The following is an 18,316-nucleotide window of genomic DNA, read 5'->3' on the forward strand; positions in this document are numbered from 1 at the left end:
GTCACCCTGGGAGTGGAATGTGCAGCTCAGAGAAATACAAGCTTATGTTTTTGTTCAGATACATTTAGTAAAGAATAGACAAGTAGTTTATGTTATTGCCTTTTGCTTGTGCCTTAATAGAGTGGTTCCTGCAATCCTGCATACACTCTTCTAAGCTAATAAACAACCTTTATATTTAAGCCTGTGTCTTGAGTTACTGACCAGATGTGTGCAAATCCACCCAAAGAAAGAACCCAGAGACTGGTATGTCGCAAGTGAAACAGGTAGTTCAACCTGCCCAGGAAGGCTGCTAGGGGTCTGAGTGGCTGTGAGCAACACTTGGAACAGTGGCCAGGGGGTTGAACGCCTAGACAGGAGTGCCAGTTTTTTTTCCAGTTTGGTATTACCAAACTGAATCAACTACATTTTTTTCCTGTGCAAACTCCTAGTCACAACACCTCCCGTCTAACCTCTATTTATCAGGTAGAGATCCCTAACCTAAATCCACACCGGGTCCCCTCTCTCCTCTTCCTAGAGGCTCCACCAAACAGGCAGCCAATTTCCTATATTCACTTCCCTTCACCCAGCGACTGCCCAAGGCTATTGCTACCACCATTTATTAAATTTGACCCATTTGTTGTGATGAGAGTGATTGAGTTTTACGTGTGTGTGTTTTATTTCCCCTCAGCCAACAACTTCAAGCCAGCCAGGTTTAAAACTGAAAAAAATATATTGTGGTTAAACAGGAAATGGTTATATAATGAATCAGAACAGGTATCAACAGCCAGCTATTTCTCTGCTGCTGCTTCTCAGCAGCTTCAAAATCTTCTCTTCCTCTCTCTAACCCTTCCAATGGACTCTCAATAGTTACTAGCTCAGCATTCTGCCAGCTCTCATTGGTTGTTTTCTGGGACAGGCGAAGTTGGAACCACTATCTTATATATTACCCAAGCACCCTGATCTGAGGATACTTCAATCAAGAGACTGGAGCCATGAACAGGCAGGACAGATTTTCCTCACATCTGAAAAATGCCCCAGGTTTTCATAAAAATCTGAAATCTAAAAAACTATATGGAGGGTGTGTGTATGTGTGTGTTAAAAATCCAAAATGATAAAAGGAGTGCCTGTAGCTTTAACCATAGATGCAGAGGAGTTAGCCGTGTTAGTCTGTGGTAGTAAAATCAAAAAGAGTCCAGTAGCACTTTTAAGACTAACCAATTTTATTGTAGCATAAGCTTTCGAGAATCAAGTTCAGATGCCTGATACAGAGACTGGTCAAATACAGAAGAGCAGGAGAGAGAAGAGGCAATTAGGGAGAGGAAGGGGGAGTGAGCAATCAAAACATTCCTTTGCTAGTATATGTAAACATCTCCTTTTAGTGTGTGTATCAGTTGGCTTCAAAGGAGTTTGCCCTGTTAGTTTGTAGAAGCCGAACAGCTAGACCATCCAATTCCAATGCAGTATGGGCCTTCGATAACCACAGCTCTCCCTGCCAGATGCATCTGACAAAGAGATCTGTGGTTCCCGAAAGCCCACGCCAGGTGCCACTGAGCTCCCCCAGACCCCACCTCTGTAAAGGAAATCTGTTACCTGTGGTAATGTGATAACCATTCATAGTCCCTATTCAGTCCCAGCTTGACAGTCAAATTTGCATATGAATTCCAGTTCAGCAGCCTCCCGTTGGATTTTGTTTTTGAAAGGTTTCTGTTGAACTACAGTGACCTTTAAGTCTTTGATGGAATGTCCTGGTAGATTGAAGTGTTCTCCCACTGGTTTCTGGACGTTGCCATTTCTAATGTCAGATTTGTGTCCATTTATTCTTTTGCGTAGAGGTTGGCTGGTTTGTCCAATGTACAGAGCAGAAGGACATTGTTGGCACATGAGGGCATATATCAGATTGGAGGATGAGCAGCTGTAAGAGCCAGAGACAGTGTAGTTGATGCCATTGGGTCCTGTAATTGTATTCCCTGGGTAGATATAGGGGCAGAGCTGGCATCTGGGTCTGTTGCAGGGCCTGGTACCTGTGCTGGTGACTCTGCTGGCCGATTCATGGTTGTGAGTGAGAAGTCGTTTAAGGTTGGGGGGCTGTCTGTAGGCAAGGAAAGGTCTTCCACCCAGGGCTTCTGAGAGAGAGGTATCATTTTCCAGGATGGGTTGTAGCTCACTGATGATACGTTGGATGGGTTTGAGCTGGGAGCTATAGGTGACAACCAGTGGTGTTCTGTTGTTAGTTCCTTTAGGTTTGTCCTGGAGTAGACTGTTTCTGGGTACTAGTCTGGCCCTGTTGATTTGTTTCTTCACTTCATTTGGTGGGTACTGTAGTCCCAAAAATGCTTGTTGTAAATCTCTTAAGTGTGAGTCTCGGTCGAGAGCATTGGAGCAGATACGGTTGTAACGTAAGGCTTGGCTGTAGACAATAGACCAAGTGGTATGTTTAGGGTGGTAGCTGGAGGCATGTAGATATGAGTATCGGTCTGTTGGTTTCCGGTATAAGGTGGTATTTATTCGTCCATTATGTAGTTGTACAGTGGTGTCCAGGAAGTGTACCTGTTGTGTAGAGTGGTCCAGGCTTAGGTTGATAGTAGGGTGAAAGTTATTGAAGTCTTGATGAAATCTCTCAAGAGCTTCCTTCCCATGGGTCCAAATGATGAAGATGTCATCCAGGAATCTTAAGTATAGTAGTGGTTCCAGTGGATGGGAGCTGAGGAAGCCTTGTTCCAAGTCCGCCATGAATATGTTAGCATATTGTGGTGCCATGCGTGTGCCCATGGCTGTGCCATTAATCTGTAGATATAAGTTGTCACCAAATTCGAAGTAATTGTGAGTGAGTACGAAGTGACAAAGTTCAGTGGCGAGGTGTGCTGTGGTTTTGTCCGGGATAGTATTCCCTATGGCTAGTAGAAGTAGTAGCTTTAACCAGATGTCCTCAGTGTCTGTTGCTAGGCAACCATTAGCCAGTATTCCAGGTTTTGTTTCTGTCAGTAAAAGGCAGGGGGAGGGGGAGGGCCCTTTCCAGGGCTGTTTTGCCCTTTGAGGGAGAACTCACTGGGACCTGGCCCAGCAGCAACCACCAGGCGACTTGATGCCACATGACTTGCATGTTCATCTAGGCCTAGCTGCTTGCTACTGATCAACAGCAGCTCCCTACCCCAGCCAGTGTAGATTAGTGGTTAGAGTATCAGAGTAGGATTTGGAAGACCCATGTTTGAATCACCACTCTGCTGTGGAAGGTCATGGGTGATTTCGATCCAGTCACATACACTCAGTCTAACCTACCTAACAAGGTTGTTGTGAGGATAATATAGAAGCAGGAGAATGATCTAAGCTGCTAGGGGTCCCTATTGTGGAGAATAACAGTATATAAATTAAGTAAATTAATAAATATAGATGAAGATTGGGGAGCAGATAAAAGGTAAGTTGTTTAGTGGGTTTGAAAGAGAGAAAGATGCAGGGAAAAGTTAGCTTATGGAGGTTGCCAGGAGGGAAGGAGGAAATGGTGTGGGGAAGGGGATACAGGAGAAAGTGTAGTACCCCATGCAAGACCTTGCAGATTCCCCACCATGCAACTGGGCCTGACTCAGCCAGCACCACACCACTGGGCCATAGAGTTATGCTGGAGGGAGGGGGAAAGGTGAAGATACTGGGGCAAAGGTGGGTGGGAAGGAGAGAAGGAAGCAAGAACAGAAGAAAGGGCTACTGGGCAAAGAAAGAAGACATGGTGGGGGAGGGGAAAATGAGATGCCTCCCGCAAATTTGGGGGTCCCCACGTCACTGTATACTGTCAGCTATCCAAACATAATTGATTTTCATTGAGAGCAGGCATACAGTAATCCCAGATGCTGAGGACATGGAGTAAAAAGGTCATTCCCTGGCCCTTTTCACACTACTTACTTGCTTCCGGAACATCGCGAAATGTAGCGCAAAAACCGTGCATGATAGTGTCTTCTCGCAAGAGTTTTGCGCGATATCGCGCAAAACTCACACGACATCTTCCGTGTTTTTTGCGCTACATTTCGCAATGTTCCGGAAGCAAGTAAGTAGTTTGAAAAGGGCCCCTGTGTTCTTCAAGACACACAGATATGTTGCTGGAAGATGAGCTGAGCTTCCAATTAATATTTTCAAGAATAAGTTTATGGTTTAAATGTGACAAATGATGTACACAATTAGTTTCGTATTATGTACGATAACACATTATTGAAGAGCTCAGTGTTGATACCTAAATATGTTGCTAGTCCTATTGAAACTATATGAGATTCTCTTTGTTCCAATAACAAACTTTTATTTGCTACAAAATTTGTTTTGTCTATTTTCAACTTTTATTTTTTCCTAGCTCTCAAATGGCAAAAACTAAACATGAGATAAAGTGCCATGGGGTGCAGGGTGTAGTTCTCTCTCTTTCTCACTCTAGCATTGGCTATATTAACAATTTTGCTTGAAAACCAGTAATAATACTATCATAAGAGAATTATGCTCTTCTAAATCCACTAACTTCAATGAATTAGAGTGTTGTAGCTCTTCTTAGAATGGTACTATAAGACATTTATACTTTAAATTTAGCAAACGTGCCAATAGTTGAATTTTATATATTAAACTAAGTTACAGACAACACTTTTTATGTTGTTAAACTAATGTTTGCCTATGCAGACTGACTATGGTGAATCAGGACAACAGCAAATGCAGCTACATCTTTTCAAAGCAGACATGAAATTAAGATACTGTAAACTAACCCAAAATTAGGAATCTAAGAGATCCTACTGCATTCAATGTACAGAGAGCTAAGAGAACACCGTTTCCATTTTAAAACTCAATGCTGGCCATTTAAAGAAACTGCAAGGGCCCAGCGCCACAGGATGAGGCACTCCTGTTCCCCCTTATGCCTTTTCAAGTGCTGTGGGGCATGTGGCCATTTCAGTACCAGAAAAGACACATGGCGGGGAACACAAAAGTATCCTATCTTGTGGCACTAGAGGCCTGATAAGGATCAGGTGCTCATGGTATTTTTAAATGTCCGTGTTAAGCTTTAAAATGGCGGCATCCCTGCATTGGACCTGGGGATGCTTTCACATCAGATTCAGTCCTAAGGGTAACCACGTTTTTTGAGATATTCCATTCATTTACAGTATTAACACTGAAAAGTTTGATTTTAGCAATGATATTTTATTTGCATAGTTTTGTAATGAAAATTAGATTTATTTAAAATGCAATTTATTCTTATTATGTAAAATCATGGTCTTGAGTTATGTTCTTTTTTTAACTTCCTAATGTGTACACAGTAAGCTTCTACTCAGATGCCCTTTCCATTTTTATACTTGTAGCTCTCTCAAAAAGCAGAGCAAATAAATAAATAAAATGTGTAAGGATGAATTTTAACAGTACCTTTCCCTTGATATTTACTTGTATTTGTTTATACAGGATAACTGGATTTCAATAGTGAACATAAATCCTAAGAACAACCCAAAATGAAGAGGGGGAGGGAGTTCATTTTGCTGTGCTTTGATTTTTACCACCAGATGGAGCCAAGTAACCACAAACTAGTTCTCTATCAATAGCTTGGTGATTATTTGCCAGCATAAAAACTACATGTTACCTTGTATTCCTGGACCATTCCATTTTGCGTATCTTCTGGGGGAGGCTGCCAAGTTACAACAATTGCAGTGCCATTTCCATCATTCTTGCTTACTGAAACACTTTGAGGAGGAGCACTTGGAGCTATTTGTGGAAAGAAGTATGATTGTGATTAAAACTGTCTTTTCTATAAAATCATAATTAAACAGAGGTCTTTTAATAGGTTGCAGCTAGGCTATGATGCAGACACAGCTTATTCTGTAACACAAAAATGATACTGAACTCCTTCCTTCTACACAAAGAGTGTATGTATTGTCATGCACTTGCCACTTCTTTGACTTGGGAGAAGTTCCACAGGCAGCATTTACATGGGTTGGTTCCCGTTGGAGAAGAACACACTAGAGCCAGTTTGGTGTAGTGGTTAAGAGCAGTGGGACTCTAATCTGAAGAACCGGGTTTGATTCCCCACTCCTCCACTTGAAGCCAGCTGGGTGACCTTTGGTGTGTCACAGCTTTTAGGAGCTCTCTCAGCCTCACCCACTTCACAGGGTGTTTGTTGTAGGAATAATAATAAAATACTTTGTAAACTGCTCTGAATGGGTGTTAAATCGTCCTGAAGGGCGGTATATAAATCAAATTTTATTACTGTTATTATTGTTATTGTTATTGTTGTTATGAGACTTACAGCAATACACAGAGGATGCAAAGAAACACTCTTACAGACAGATCTGCTAGCTGTACATTCCCAGAGAGCTCTTCTACCTCAAGTTGCATCAGCCAACTCACAGCAGAGTATGTCTGTTTCTTTGTCTCTTGCAGGATCTAAACTGCTATTTTTTTCATATACAGACACATGCCTGACCAGCTGAGAGTGAGGATGGTCACTTCCTGCATGCCCTGATGTCACACGCTGACAGCCAGCATTGTGCAGTGATTGGAGTGTTGCACTAAGACCCGAGAGACTGCAGGATTGAATACCCGCTCTGCCACAGAAGCTTGCTGAGTGACCTTGGGCCATCTCTCTCTCTCTCTCATCCCCCCCCCACACACACCCTAAACTACTTCACAGGGGTGTTGTGAGGATAAAATAGAGGAGAGAAGAGTGATGTAAGCCACTTTGGGACCCCACCAGGGAGAAAGGTGTCCTATAAATGAAGTAAAAAATAATGTGCCTGGACAGAGCCATTTCGTAAGAGTTAACTTTTAATAGTTGTTAAGAAACATTAACATTTTGAATCTATTGGTTTTGAAAGATTTCATCCATGTGGTGGCAGTGATTTCATACACAAACTTCCCATTTTTAAAGTAAGCTGCTAAAATCACGATGTGAATATATGACCAAAGCAACCACAGAAAATTTAGTTCAAGAAGAAAATGATGCACAGGATCCAGACCATATTTTATAAAATGTAAGTAAATAATATCCTTAATGTTCGTACTGGGGATTAGCCCAGGTAGTATTGAGTGGAGGAAGAGAATGACGACATGCATGCTCAGATGTGGGAAACGATGTCACAACTTTATTGAATACAGATTCCTTTGGTGTTGGAGTAGTATGGGTGGGAAATGACACACAGTGCTGGGAGGAAAAAGTGGCTTAAGGCACAGAGGATGAAGGCTATTTATTGTTCATGTCTGGTAGCACCATCCAGGGCATGTGGTCCATCTACTAGCCTTGGGGATGGCTGTTGTGTACCTTAGATACCTTTAAGGAGAGTTTCCACACAGCAGTATGAAGGAAATTAATCCCTGCATAAGCCCTGAACTATCTTTCCAGCTCAATGCTTCAAGTTCCCACTGAAACTGTGACAGCAAGTATGCATGTTTAACTGGACAATTTTAACTATTTAATTCCATCCTGGCTCTGTTACCAGTGAAATAAATATTATTTATACCTATGAATAAATATTATGGATACCTATAATGGGAACTAGCCCAGATGGTGAGGGGTGGTGGAATGACAACTCATATGCACTTAAATGGGGAAACATCCAGCAACTTTATTAAATACAGATTCCTTTGGTCTTGGTCTAGCATGGGTAACACAGAACAAGCAAAGGTGACTAGAAGTTGATAACAAAAGTTCTGAATATTGGACAGGAAAATGAGTATTAATAGGATGTCAAACCCAAGACCCATCTCCAGCCACTCACTTCAATATGTCCAGGAAAGACCAGAGGGAATAACTCCTAACAGTTGGCAGAGCCACAGACAGTTCCTTGGGAGGCATGAGTGAGAGAGGCTATCAGACCAACAAACAAATTGCCTGTCACCCTCCTTCTCCCAACCTTCCCATAAGAGGCACAATGGATATCCTGCTCAAAGAAGCAAGGCAGACACATTGTCTGGATGCAGACAGTCTAAAATTTTAGTCCATACTTAAGGACCATAATACTTAAGGCATCTGAAAGCAAGGATAGTGAGGAATATTTGGGACAGCTACTACTAGGGGTATGCACCTGGAAAATATTCAGGTTTCCTGCTTTGGGTTTACCTGAAGCTGGAAAACCATTTGGAATGACCCAAATTCCGAACTGGCAAGCCACTTTTGGTGTTTGAATTACTTTGGTATGCTCTGTAAAGATTTGCAGCACACTAAAGCTCAAATCCACCCTTCTCCTGCTGCTCGTGAGCAGCAGGAGAAGGGGCACTTTAAAACATCCTGCACCGGCTTCACCCGATGTATCGAGTGAGGCCAGGCTGGCATTGGACATTTGAAACTGAAAACACGCCTTCTCGAGAAGGGGTGCTTCGAAATGCACCACGCCAGCTTCATCTGATGCATCGGGTGAAGCTGGTGGTGGGGCATTTGAAACTGACAGCTCCCCTTCTCCTGCTGCTCACCAGTGGCAGGAGAAAGGGCACTTTCAAACACCCCTGCTGGCTTCACCTGATGCTTCGGGTGAAGCCGGCGGCGGGATGTTTGAAACTGACAGTGCCCCTTATCCTGTCGCCTTCAAACTTCCTACCCCACCACTTTTTTTCCCCCAGAGAAGGGAGAGGAGGGAACCCTCCTCCCTCACTCATTGAGGGAAAAAAGAGGCAGGGCAGAAAGTTTGAAAACAAGCAGCACCTTTCTTGCTGTTTGCAATGCAAACAGCTAGACAAGTGCTGAAGGAATGGCTGCTGCCACTTTGCCCGAAGCTTCCTGAAGCGATACGAATTGCTTCAGAAAGCTTTGATTGCTGGGCCCGATTTAGGAATCCCGAATCTTTCCGATTTGGGTTTTTCCCCCGAATCAGAATCCCAAATTGCACACCCCTAGCTACTACTACTCCTTGGAGTTGTTTCTCATCTGAGCACTTCAGCTGTGAAAGTACAAACTCCCTGTAAAGAAAAGGAATGCTAATCCATAGCACCAACACATGGAAATTTCTGAGACTCTATGCATACACTACTTTGTTTTGCTTTCATGCTAAACCTTGAAACTTGCCTACTGCAATGCATTCAAGCTGCCTTGAAGAACTTGGAATTGCAGCTGGTACAAGAAGCAGTGGCCTGTTCATTGGAATAAATCAGACCAGTCATATTACACCTGTTCTAGCGCAATTATATTGGTTGCTAGCTTCTTTCTAGGTTCAGTTCAATATGGTTAAGACCTTTAAAAACCCTCATGAATCTGCAACCTTCTTTCTCTCTATGAGCCCATCTTGTCTCTCTGCTCCAACTAGCAAAGTCTAGTCATCCCTTCTTTAGATCAGTCAGCATCAGCAAGATATTTTTCAGCTGGAAACACAATTCTTTTGATAGATGTGGTTATAGAGATACAAATATAAAAACCTCACAAGAACGATCACAAATTAACTAGCCTTTTCAGATAGAACTTTAGAGTTACAGCGAGGTCTTTCTATATCAGCTATTATGCTTTGAATCCAAGGAAGTGTGATGAGATTGGGTATGGATCAGGGTGGACATGTTGACTCCTTTAATCTTTAACACATAAATACAGGGAAAGGGTGAGTGTTGACTTCATTTATCATCTTTTAACTGCCTTTTTTATAACTAATAGAGAAAGAGTAGTAAATATGTTATTTTCATTCCACTGGTGCTTATAGTGAAGTTTACTATTTGCTCTGATTATAAAATTTTAGAACTTGACACAAGTCATTTGCTGCCATATCATGAACTCAGGCCAGTGGGAGTGTACACAGCAAAAAAAAATACCTCCCCCTCCAAAACACTTTTCCTTATTATGTCCTTGAGAAGATTTCTGTATTGGCTCTCACTTGCACACTTCTGAATATTTACTTCTGTGTCAACAAACAAATCACTTAATGATCAGCCCTGTGCACTGACAGTCTCCTTAGCTATGGAGGACTGAGTTCAAGTAAACAATGCACTTCAAAGCAGATCAAGTAATGAACATATCAGAAGGAAACAGAGTAAAGGAGTACTTCAAAAGGAAAAAATGGAACCAGACATGCTACTACTTGCCTTCTTCCAGGGTTTTGGCAAACTTCACTTCACTATCAGCTCCTTGAAACTCATTAAAAAAAGGTCGAGCCTTGATTTCATAGTTTACACCTTTTTTCAGTTCGGGAATGACAACACTGTTTTTCGTTGGAGTCCTCACATCAAAAATCAACCAGTCAGATTCTCCATGAGAAGCAGTTGTTGGCCTATAGAGAATTTTATACCCCTGTATATACTGGGACTGTTGGTCAACCTAACAGATGAGACAAAACAGTAATGTATTTTATGTGTCAAAATGTTATATTTCAGTAACAGGAAATTATGGAGCTCACTGATTTTTGCATTTCTACTATGTTACTACAGAAGAGTAAGAATTTCATCAAATAGATATAGTTACTATTAAACTTGAGTTACTGAGAGCTATTAAAACAAAGGGCCCAGTATTTAGCAGTGTCAGTTTAAAGTTAAACAACACAATTCATTTTTAGAAATGTTTTAATAGGAAGTGATTATTAGCTGATGATAGCAACAGATCCATAATTTCATCAACTAATGTGAAACACAATACAAACCCATATTCTTATAAATTAACAAATATGTAGAAATATTTAATGGCTTTAGAAAAGAAAAATCTTAATCCATCATCTAAATTTGTTAATATTTATAAAACAGCAATCATCTTTATAACCAGTAATACATTGTACCCCATAGTATCTTGCACAGGGCCTAGGCTTTATCCAAATGGATGTGATAGAAGATATTAACATGTAAATGTTCAAGAGAGATGAACAAACTACTGTAGCAGCTTCCCAACACTGTGAAATTACTTGTTTTTGCTTCCCTTTAAATGAAGTAGATTGAAAAAAGGCAGCCAATTGGCACAATCTTCATTCTACTATCTGGGTTTGGCTCAATTAAAAACATCCAGATTAAGCAAATAATTTCCTCTACTCTCAAGTTCTCAGCTGGAGGCACTATATGCCTTGGTTGGTGATGTCTTAAATAATTACAAAAGGCCAATAGTAAAACATTCTTTACTTGAAAAAAGGCAGTATATAAAATCAGATTAAAGACAAACTCGTCTGAACTTCATATGGCTCTGGTCAATTTTATACTGCCTTCAGTTACCACTTTAATATCTTTTAGACTCTGTCAGAAATATAAATTAGGACCAAGAAGATGAGATGATAGCCATTGGCAACATGCGAGCCCACCTACTCATACTACACACAGCCTTCAACATATTAGCACATTATATTAGTTGGTCCAGATACACCAGAGTCATTCCTGCCCTGGGCAACAATCACTAGAATACTAATTCTATATGTGATAAGTGTTGCATTTAGATGTGGTGAGGTGCAGGTGGAATGTTTAAATGAGCAACTGCTTTGCTCATGGTTGCTACTTTAGCCCTTAGTGTTAATAAATCTGGAGACTTTTGTATGAAGAAGTTACTTCACTGGGATGTTCTCCAAACATTTGTGCATTCAATTAAAAAAATGAAAGCACCTAATTAAAAACAAATCCTACTTTTTCTGCTTAACGTTCAATTTCCCTTGTGGTTTAATCAAATGTTGTGTTTTGATAATGTTCCAAGCTGACTAAATAAATCTGTTAATGTCACAAATGCCTGAAAAATAAGTTATCTTGAAATTGTCCTGAATCCATAGACTTGCCTTTGTTATCCCAAAACCTGGTTGTTTAAATTAGAAGAGTGGTTCTGTAGATGTAAGAAAAATCTTGGCCAGGTTTTAAGTTGGTGAAACAAGAAAAAGCCCACTGCAGGAGATCCTTTGTGAGACAACTTCCTCTAATTACCAAGCTTAACAACAAACTCTTCATTGACCCTTAGTAATATAACATGTTACTGATAGATTAGTTATTGAATCTTATGATCCACACCATATATTATCTATATTAGCATTTAGGGCTATTAATAAAATTGAAGCAAATTTGCCTTTGTAGATCTGACATTTAGCTTTTCCTTAAACATTGTGAATTTTTAAAAGTTATGTTCTGCTCTTTTATTCAAATATTCCTCATTATTCAAACTATGAAAAGTCTGTGTCGGAGGAAATATAGCCAAACAAGTGTGTGTTAATATGTGCATGTTTATTAGTAAACTTCCATTAGGAAATTACCATCCAGATGTTCATAAGAAACATTTCATATAAGCTTCATTATCATATAAGCATCATACATTCAAAGTTCATCATAACAGTGGTATGCTTTCAGGGGGCTTATGTGCATCTGCCCATGTTTTTTTTTTTAAAGAATTTTTATTGGATGGGTTTACAAACATAAACATAATAATCATTATCATTTTCCACCCCATTGCATTGTCCCCATCCTTTCCCCCCTCCCTTATCTAATGACTCCCAACAGTTTTCCATACCCAACTTAACCTAAAGAATATATACTATAAATTCTTAAAATCTATAATAATATATATAATATATATCTATATAATACATACTAATCTAGTCTATTTAGTTGTATTAACTATCTTAATATAATACTTATCTAAATTAAGAGTATAAAAATATATAAGTATATAATAGGTACATATACTAACTAAATATATATATATTTATATATATATAAATATATATATATAATAAATATAAATATAAATATATATATATAATATATATATATATTTATATATATATATATATATATATATATATATATTTATATATATATAAAATATACTAATCCTTAAATACCTATTATCTATATTATAAATCTATTGCTTCTATTACATCACTAAAATATTGTATATGCTCCCTATTACCTATACAACCTTATTGTTCAACCTTATTACTTCCCATATGAATACGCTGTCTTACTCTTAATTTTATAATACTATAATACTATAACTCTATACTAATCCAATAAAATAAAATAAAATATACCCCTTTTTAACCTTAAGTAAGTTTCTATCTCCCCTTTAACAACTATCCAAAGACCACAATTTCCCCTTCATGTCCCACTTTTTCTCCAAATATTTCTTGAATTTTTCCCAACTTAATGTCTATTCCAATACTTCTTGCTCTTTCAATTTCCTCGTTAATTTGTCCATTTCTGCCATATTCAGAACTTTCAAGATCCAGTCTTCCATAGATGGTATCTCCTGAATCTTCCACAACTGTGCATAACACAATCTGGCCGCCGTAATCATATAAAATACCATAACTCTGTCCATTTTATCAAAGTCTTCTAGGTTCATACATAATAACAACAATTCCGGGGTTTTAATTATATTCCTTTGTAAAATATCTGACATAACCTTTACTATATCCCCCCAGAACTGTTTTGCCTTGTCACAAGACCACCACGTATGATAAAATGAACCTTCATGTTGTTTACATTTCCAACATTTATCAGACATCTGACTATTACCATTGGCCAACTTCTTCGGTGTTAAATACCATCTATACAGCATTTTATAAACATTTTCTCACACCGTGGTACATGCTGAAATTTTAAATGTATTTTTCCAAACCTTTTCCCAAGCTTCCATTGAAATTTCCCTATTACAGTTTATTGCCCATTTAACCATCTGAACTTTAACAACCTCCTCCTCTGTGAACCATTTCAATAATATCTTGTATATTTTAGAAATCATTTTCTTCCCCCCCTGAAGCAAGCAGTTCTCAATCTCAGAATTTTGTAGCCTAAAACCATTTTTACTTTTGTCCATCTCATACAAATCTTTTATCTGCATATATTGAAACCATCCATATTGGAATGGCAATTCATTGTCTTTAAGCAAATTGTTCTGTTTTATCTCAAGAATTTCTTTATATGTCAACCACTCTTCCCCTGCATATTCTGTTCTTCGATTTACTACTTCAGCAGGAATAATCCACATTGGTATAGTCTCTTCCGTATATTTCTTGTATTTGGTCCATACAGCAAACAAGCTTCTTCTTACATAATGATGTAAAAACATAGAGTCTGCTTTTACTTTGTCATACCATAGATATGCATGCCATCCAAATAGTTTATTCTATCCTTCCCATGCTAACAGCTTCAAATGCTTCAATGTCAACCATTCCTTTATCCAGTCCAAACATACCGCTTCATGATATAATTTAAAGTTTGGTCATTGTAAACCTCCTCTTTCTTTTGCATCATACAGTACCTTCATTTTAACTTTGGATTTCTTTCCAGCCCAGACAAAGTTTAATATCGTTCTCTGCCACTTTTCAAATTGTTTACTATCTTTAACAATAGGTATTGTCTGTAGTAGAAACATCATTCTTGGAAGAACATTCATCTTAATTACTGCAATACGACCTAACCATGACAAATTCATTTTGTTCCATTTAATCATATCTTTATCTATTTGTTGCCATAGCTTGTCATAATTATTCTTATATAGATCAATATTTTTTGCTGTCACTTCCACTCTTAGATATTTAACTTTGTTCACTACTTCACATTCTACCTTGTCCATCAACTCCTTTTGCTGTTGTTTAGTCATATTTTTACACAATATTTTGGACTTCACCTTATTTATAACAAATCCAGCTAAATCTCCAAAGTCTTTCATTTTCTTCATCAATTTTGGCGTGCACTCTACTGGATCCTCCACTATCACCATTATATCATCGGCAAAAGCTCTGACTTTATATGCAAATCCTTTTGTCCTCAGTCCTCTTATTGAATTGTCTTCTCTTATTTGCCTAAGTAAAATCTCCAGTACCATTACAAACAGAAGTGGGGAAAGCGGACACCCTTGTCTTGTTCCTTTTCTTATTTCCAACTTTTTTGTTACATCCGAATTAACAATTATATTTGCAGATTGATTTTTATATATTGCTTTTATTGCTTGTATAAATTTCTCTCCCAACTGCATCTTCTCCATTGTTACAAACATAAACTCCCAGTTCAAATTGTCAAAAGCTTTCTCCGCATCCACAAAAAAAACCCCAACCTGCTTCCCTGGGTTTTTATCATAGTACTCAATGGCATTCAGCAATACTCGTAGGTTATTTTTTATTTGTCTTTCCGGTAAGAAACCAGCTTGACCTTCTTCTATAAATTCCACTAACCACACCTTAAGTCTTTCCGCTAATATCTTAGCAAATATTTTGTAGTCATTATTAGTTAGAGATATTGGTCTATAATTCTTAGCATTACTTAAATCTAATGTCTCCTTCGGTATCAATGTAATATTAGCCTCATTCCATGTATCTGGCATCTCTGCCCCCTCCAATATCTCATTCATCACTTTTTGCATCAATTGTTTTAAATCCTCTACCATCACTTTATAAAATTTTGCTGTAATTCCATCCGGTCCCGGAGCTTTACCAACTGTAGTAGCTTGTATTGCTTGCACCACTTCCATTGTTGTTATTTCAGCTTCTCCGGCACCTTAGGCAAATCAATCATGTCAAAATAGTCTCTTATCTTTTCATAGTCCACTATTTTTTTCTGATATAGTCTTGCATAATATTTATAGAATGCTCTCTCAATCAGTCCTTGATCATATAATTCCTTCCCCTCTTCCATAATTTTACTTATTGTTCTTTTTTCTTTCTTTTTCTTCAGTTGCCACGCCAAATATCTCCCTGGTTTATTAGCTACTTCAAATGATTTTTGCTTCATTTTCTTCAATTCCCACTCCACTTCTTTATTTTCCATAACCCTAATTTGTTCTTGCAGTAACTTTATTTCATACAACAATTTCTTTTTACCTGGCCTCTTTTTTAATTGCTGTTCTACTTGAATAATTTTTTCCTGAATCTCTTTTAACTTCATTTCTTTTTTCTTTTTGTCTCTACCATTTAAATCCATCAACACACCTCTAATTACTGCTTTATATGTATCCCAGACCTTATGTGTTGACACTCCTTTATCAACATTACATGGAGTAAAAAACTTTGTTTCTTTTTTAAGCACCTCCACACATTCTGGGTCTCCTAAAAGATCCTCATTAATTCTCCATCTCCGTTTCTTATTTCTCATTCCAAATCTCCACATCACAGGATTATGATCTGAGCTAATTTTCGGTAAAATATCAATCTTTTTAGTAAATACTACCAGTTCTTTAGACGCCCAGATCATATCTATTCTAGAAAAGGATTGATGACTAGTTGAGTAAAAAGTATATTGCTTTGATTTAGGGTTGTATTTTCTCCAAATATCCTCTAAATTTTCTTGTTCCTGAATTTCAAAAAATGACTTTGGTAATTTCCCTGCCCTTACTTTACTTGATGATGAGCTTTTATCCAACTGTAAATCCACAACTCCTTTCATATCTCCAGCTACAATTATATGACCATAAGTCCATTGTTCCATTTGCTCTCTTAAGTCTTTAAAAAATAAATCCTTAGAACCATTCGGTGCGTATACTCCAAGTATCAACGTTTTTTTGGCATTACATAAAAATTCCACAGCCAGGTATCTTCCATTTTTATCAGAAACTATTAATTTGGGCTGCAATTCTTCCCTAATATATATAACAATTCCCCTCTTCTTTTGTCTTGTTGCTGAAACAAATTGTTTTCCTAACTTCTTATTAAATAGATATTTAACATCTTGATCTCTAATATGAGTCTCTTGTAGGCAAATTATATTACTTCTTTGTTTAGATAGCCAATGTAACACAGCTTTTCGTTTGGAGGGTGAATTGAGTCCATTAACATTCCATGAAATTAATTTGTACTCCATAATTATAATCTACTTGAGCTAGGAAAGTCTTTTCCATTCTCCATCAGAAAGACGTCCATTGCATATTTTGACTTAATCACTTGTCTCCCTGATTGGAATTCAAAAGTCACTCCTTCCGGCAACTCCCATCTATATCTAATTTCAGCTACCTTCAGCTTTTGTATCAAATCTCTATATTTTTTCCGATCTTGGAGCACTTTTCTTGGTACTTCTTTCATAATTCTAACCCTTGTCCCAGCTATTTCCAGTGGAGTCTCAAAATGCCTTCTAATAATTTCCTCCTTCATTCTCCTTGTGGTCAATTGGACAATAATATCTCTTGGTAAATTCTTTTATTCTGCATACTTTGAGTTGACTCTGTACACGATATCCAAGTGTATCATCATTTCCTCCTCTGTTTGTTCTAAAAATTTTGCCAATATTTCAGCTACTTGTTTCAGAGCAGATCCGCCCATTTTCTCCGGCACACCCCTCATATGAATTTGCCTATCCATTGCTTTACATTCCATCATCACAATTCTTTCACCCATACCCATAGTCTCTGACTTTATAGCCTCTGTTTTTTTTCTCCATCCTGCACCATCTGTTGTGTTTCTTGCACTTTTTGTTGGGTATTCTGTAAATCTGTTTTTATTGCCTCCATCTCTTTTTTAACCTCCGTTATTTCCGTATTAATCACTTCTTTAATTTCCATCATTAAATTTTGCTGCAGTTGCTGTACCATCTCCCGAATCTCTTTATTTCCCTCCGTTATTTTTTTGTCCAAATTCTCCATAGCAGCTTGCCAGTCCTTTTCTTTTTTTGAAGCCACCAGGCTTACTTTGGGCCCCCACAAATCTGCTCTCTTTTTTAACTCCGTCTTCCTCGTCTCAATTCTTTTATGTCAAAATTTCAGCTGTCTGCCCTCAGTTAAAATGGCGGTTAAGGCTTCCCTTACCCTTAAGATGTCGGGCGATGATTTTCTATAGTATAAAATGTCGGGCGATATTTCTCTATGGTAAGATGACAACACAATGACCCCTCCCTCGCCGCTCTGTCTCCTCTCCGTCTATTATACTCTGCTGTAACCACTTCCTGCCTCGCGTCGCTTCTTCTGATTCCCACGATCCTCCCTCCGCGTCGCTATCTCCCCAACTGCAAGTATGCAAAACAATATTTTCTTTGCACTTTTTAGCTCTTTCTCGCTCTCAAACTTCAAATTAAACAACTCAGTTCTTTAGAATGCTTTTTCCGCTTAGTATCTCAGTTCTTCATTTTTTTATAAAATCAGTCTTTGTTCAGTAAAACAGTCCGTTGGGGGAGATAGTAATCTTTACTTAACACAAACTTCTTGGGTTGTACTCACTGCTTCAAACGTCCAATTCTGTCAAATTCTGTTCCTGAGGCTTGGGGTACGACGAGCCTATGCCAATTTAATGACTCCAGAAGCTACTGCAGAGATTTTAGCCACCCTTCTCCGAGGAGGATCTCAAGGCTTGGGAGGAAAGCCCTTAATTCAGAGCCTCCCACCCGCCGAGACCCTTCACTCTCGGGGCTTCAAGTGTTCCGGCCTGATTTCTGACTGAAATCAGGGGACTGTGGGTGATCGGTGCACCCCACCAGCCAAAAACAGCACTTCGGATGGTCCGGAGCTCCGGATCACAATGGTCTCGCCATTACCCCCAACCGGAAGTCT

At 38.6% G+C, this 18,316-nt stretch overlaps 1 protein-coding gene across 1 annotated transcript in view; it reads right to left on the bottom strand.

Annotated features, from left to right (window-relative positions):
• ROBO1 (roundabout guidance receptor 1) overlaps nt 1–18,316 on the bottom strand; it is a 533,171-nt gene that overhangs the window by 120,361 nt on the left and 394,494 nt on the right. The window contains exons 14-15 of the mRNA XM_054973392.1: nt 9,979–10,210; nt 5,567–5,688 (exon numbers count right to left, since the gene is read on the bottom strand). Of these exons, the coding sequence (XP_054829367.1) occupies nt 5,567–5,688; nt 9,979–10,210 (354 nt within the window). The remainder of the gene's footprint in view (nt 1–5,566; nt 5,689–9,978; nt 10,211–18,316) is intronic.

This window comes from Eublepharis macularius, chromosome 3, assembly GCF_028583425.1.
Source record: "Eublepharis macularius isolate TG4126 chromosome 3, MPM_Emac_v1.0, whole genome shotgun sequence".
NCBI classification, from domain to species: Eukaryota; Metazoa; Chordata; class Lepidosauria; order Squamata; family Eublepharidae; genus Eublepharis; species Eublepharis macularius.